The 3421-nt window shown below is 65.0% G+C and overlaps 1 protein-coding gene across 1 annotated transcript; it reads right to left on the reverse strand.

Moving 5' to 3' along the window:
• Positions 1-1791: 1791 nt before the first annotated feature.
• Positions 1792-3416, reverse strand: HPS6 (HPS6, biogenesis of lysosomal organelles complex 2 subunit 3; the record flags this gene model as incomplete). Its single annotated transcript, XM_008050613.1, has 1 exon — positions 1792-3416. A coding segment is annotated over one exon (1425 nt), but the record flags the coding sequence as incomplete, so codon positions are not given.
• Positions 3417-3421: the final 5 nt, after the last annotated feature.

Genomic DNA, 3421 nt, shown 5'->3' on the forward strand with positions numbered 1-3421 from the left:
CGGGTCTCGAATCGCGGGCTCAGGCGATCCACTCACCTCAGCCTCCCAAAGGCGCCGAATGACAGGCTGAGCCACCGAGCCTGGCAAGCAGCGAACTTCTAAGGAGAAACCTGGCCTTCTTCCCCTGCCATGCCCCCAGGGTCCCCCTCCTGTGGGCACTGGAGGACCAAGCCACGCCTCCAGCTGAGAAGCAGCTAGGAAGACTCAGGGGGACCAGGAACAGGAAGCAGCTTCCCGCTTCCCCCCGGGGAGCCAGGCTGGCGGCAACCTGGAGACCCAGAGGAGGAGCTCCTCCCAGGAAGGGGTCGAGGAGCAGGCCGGGGGAGGCGGGCCCCTCACCTGGGCCCGGGAAGAGCAGTAGCTCACTCGCGGCGCTGGCAGACAGCCCGGCGGGGGCAGAACAAGGGCCACCCCAGGTCTTGGCACACACCTCCCTGAGGCCGAAGAGCCAACCCCAGCCACGGGCAAGGCCGAGGAGCCACGCCCTCCCAGGGCGGACTGAGGAACCGTCCCCAGACCTGTCAGTTCTGGGCCCCGAGTCCACCTGAAGCCCAGCACGAGGCTGAGCAGAAGCCAAGCGCAGGCCGCAGCGGAGGCAAAGCTGCGTGGCCTTCCTGCCCTGGGCCGCCCTGGACGAGGGGCTGCTGGGGCTCAGGACGAGGCTGTGGCCCAAACCAGGCAGAGGGTCTCTTGGGCAGGAGTGGCGAGGCCGAGGCTTCCGGGAGGTGGTCCTGTTGAAGACATCGAGGCAAGCAGAGGTCTGCGCTGTGCCTGCTCCTTTCTTTCTTTTTTGAGGCGTCTCACTCCGTCACCCCGGCTGGAGGGAGGAGCACGCTCCTGGCCACCACAGCCTCCACCTGCTGGGTTCCAGCGATCCTTCTGCCTCAGCCTTTATTTATTTATTTTTTTTGTTGGAGTCTCACCGTCACCCAGGCTGGAGTGCAGGGGCATGCTCCCAGCCACTGCAGCCTTGACCTGCTGGGCTCCGGCAATCCTTCCGCCTCAGCCTCCCAAGTAGCCGGAACTACAGGTGCATGCTACCACGCCCAGGTAATTTTTGATTTATTGTAGAGATGAGGTCTTGCCAAGTGGCCCAGGGGGTCTTGAACCCGCGGGCTCAGGCAATCCACTCACCTCAGCCTCCCGAAGGTACGGGATTACAGGCTGAGCCACCGAGCCCGGCCTGCCTCAGCCTTTCAAGTAGCTGGAACTACAGGCACACGCCACCACACCCAGCTAATTTCTAAAAAAAGTTTATTGTAGAGATGACATCTTGTCAAGTTGCTCAGGTTAGTCTCAAACTCAGGCAATCCTCACCTCGGCCTTCTAAAGTGCTGGAATTATAGGCATGAGGCACCGGGCCCGGCCTGTTTTTCTTTTCTTTTTCTCTTTGGGTCAGAGTCTCACTCTGTCACCCAGGCTGGAGGGCAGGGGCACGCCCCCGGCCACCGCAGCCTCGACCTGCTGGGCTCAGGCTATCCTTCTGTCTCAGCCTTCCAAGTATCTGGAACTACAGGTGTGTGCCACTGTGCCTGGCCCATTTGATTTTCCTAACCTTCTATTCCCCACCTGTAAAATGGGAACAATATTAGCACTTTCCTATGGGGCTATGAGAAGCATTAAGCGAGGGATTATGGGAGGACCAGGAGAGCACCTGGAACCTTAAACGCTCATAGACATCGATTCTCCTGATTGGGAGTGGGCGCTTTAGCCGAGAGATCCAGACCCAACCACTTCCACCATAACCACAGCTGCGACACCCTCAGCTGTTCAAAACCACACAACTGCAGATCCATCAAACTGTGCGTATATTTCACACACATACACTCCTTGAAAACTGCCCCAGAAAAGAGGAGCATTGCACACATAAGTCTCCCGGCGGCCCCCTCCAGCCCTGAGGCACCTTCCCTGATCTCCGTGTCCCGGAAAGGATTTCCTGTGTCAGTGACACCGAGGCCCTGTCCGGATGGCCTGATGCCTGGAGGTGGTGGTCACAGGTCCCGAGGCGGAGTCGGGGGTGGAGTACCCGGATCCCACAGGACATCCTCGTAGGGGCTTAGAGCTTGGCCCGGGGGCTGTCCTTGAACCCCGGCCTGCTCCAGCAGGGCCCTGAGCAAGCCCACGGTGAGCTGGGGCTCAGCCCCGGGCTCGGGGAACGGGCTGGGAGGCCCCACCTCATCCGGGAGGTACATCCGCAGGAGAAGCAGGAGCTCGGCTGGAGCCAGTTCCGGTGGGCATAGGCGGCACAGACGCGAGAGGTGGGCATCGAGTTGGCGGTGCTGGGCAAACTCCGCCAGCAGCAGCTTGAAGATCTCGCCTCGCAGCAGGGGGCTTGAGGGGCCGAGCGCCAGGCCGGCGTCCAGGGCCCGCTCCCAGCGCTCCTTGCGCACCAGCTGTGCCATGGCCTGGAGCACGGCGTGGGGCCGCCCGCTGCCCAAGAGCAGCTCCAGCCGCAGGGCCTCGGGCCTGGGCCCCTCCCCACCCAGCACCGCCAGGGCGCGGCGATACAGGGGCGGCCCCGGGCCTCCTGCCCCCCAGCCCGGCCCACCCTGCTGCTGGGCCAGCTCCACAAAGGGTGGCAGCCAGCGGGGCTCCAGCTGGCACAGGCACTGGCACAGGAGCTCGAAGGGGGGCAGTGTCCCCTGGGGGGGCTCCTTCCCAGCCGCTGTGCCCCCCAGCACCTTCTTCCACACGTCTGGGGGCGCTTGGGACCTCAGCCGGCCACTCCCATCCGGCTGGAGCTGCAGGGCCCTGAGGGCGGCACCCCAGGCCGCCGAGGGGAGGGCTCGGAATACGTCGTTGAGCTGGGCCAGCTGGTCCTCCCGCAGCTCCGTCCTCAGCAGGCGGGCCACCTCCTGCTGGGCCAGCTCCGTCCAGCCGGCCTCCTCCTCATCCCCAGCCACCAGCCGGGCCTTGAGCTGCTCCAGGCTCCGGTAATCCCGGAGCTCGGTCCTCAGGGTGGCCAACAGCGCAGGTGGGGGCACGTGGCCCTGGAGGATGGAGGCCAGTGCCTGCGGCGCCCGGAACGTGCCGTTGCGCCTCAGTTCCTCTGGGGTGAGCTGGGCACCGCGCAGGCTCCGGCGCTGGTAGTACCCGCAGGCCTCCTCAAACACCAGGTCCTTGGCTGGGGGCGGCTCGACACCCGGCGGGGCTTCCCAGCCCACGCGGAACAGACCCAAGGCCGAGAGCAAGCGAAGCCCCCCCGGGCCCTCCGGCTCCTCGACATTGTCCAGGCCAGGGCAGGGGGGCTCCAGCAGATGCACCCTGTCGGTACTGAGGACCTTCCGCTCGAGCAACTGCCCGCTGCCCAAGTCCAGCAGCTCCAGGGTGGAGCCCAGCACGCAGGCCAGAGTGCTCTGAAACGTCCCCAGGGCCGCAGAGCCCCGCGGGCCCGCCGGTGCCGCCTGCAGGGTGCCCACCG

This window comes from Carlito syrichta, unplaced genomic scaffold (genome assembly GCF_000164805.1).
Source record: "Carlito syrichta isolate Samal-C Ts95f unplaced genomic scaffold, Tarsius_syrichta-2.0.1 Scaffold153558, whole genome shotgun sequence".
In the NCBI taxonomy this organism is placed as follows: domain Eukaryota; kingdom Metazoa; phylum Chordata; class Mammalia; order Primates; family Tarsiidae; genus Carlito; species Carlito syrichta.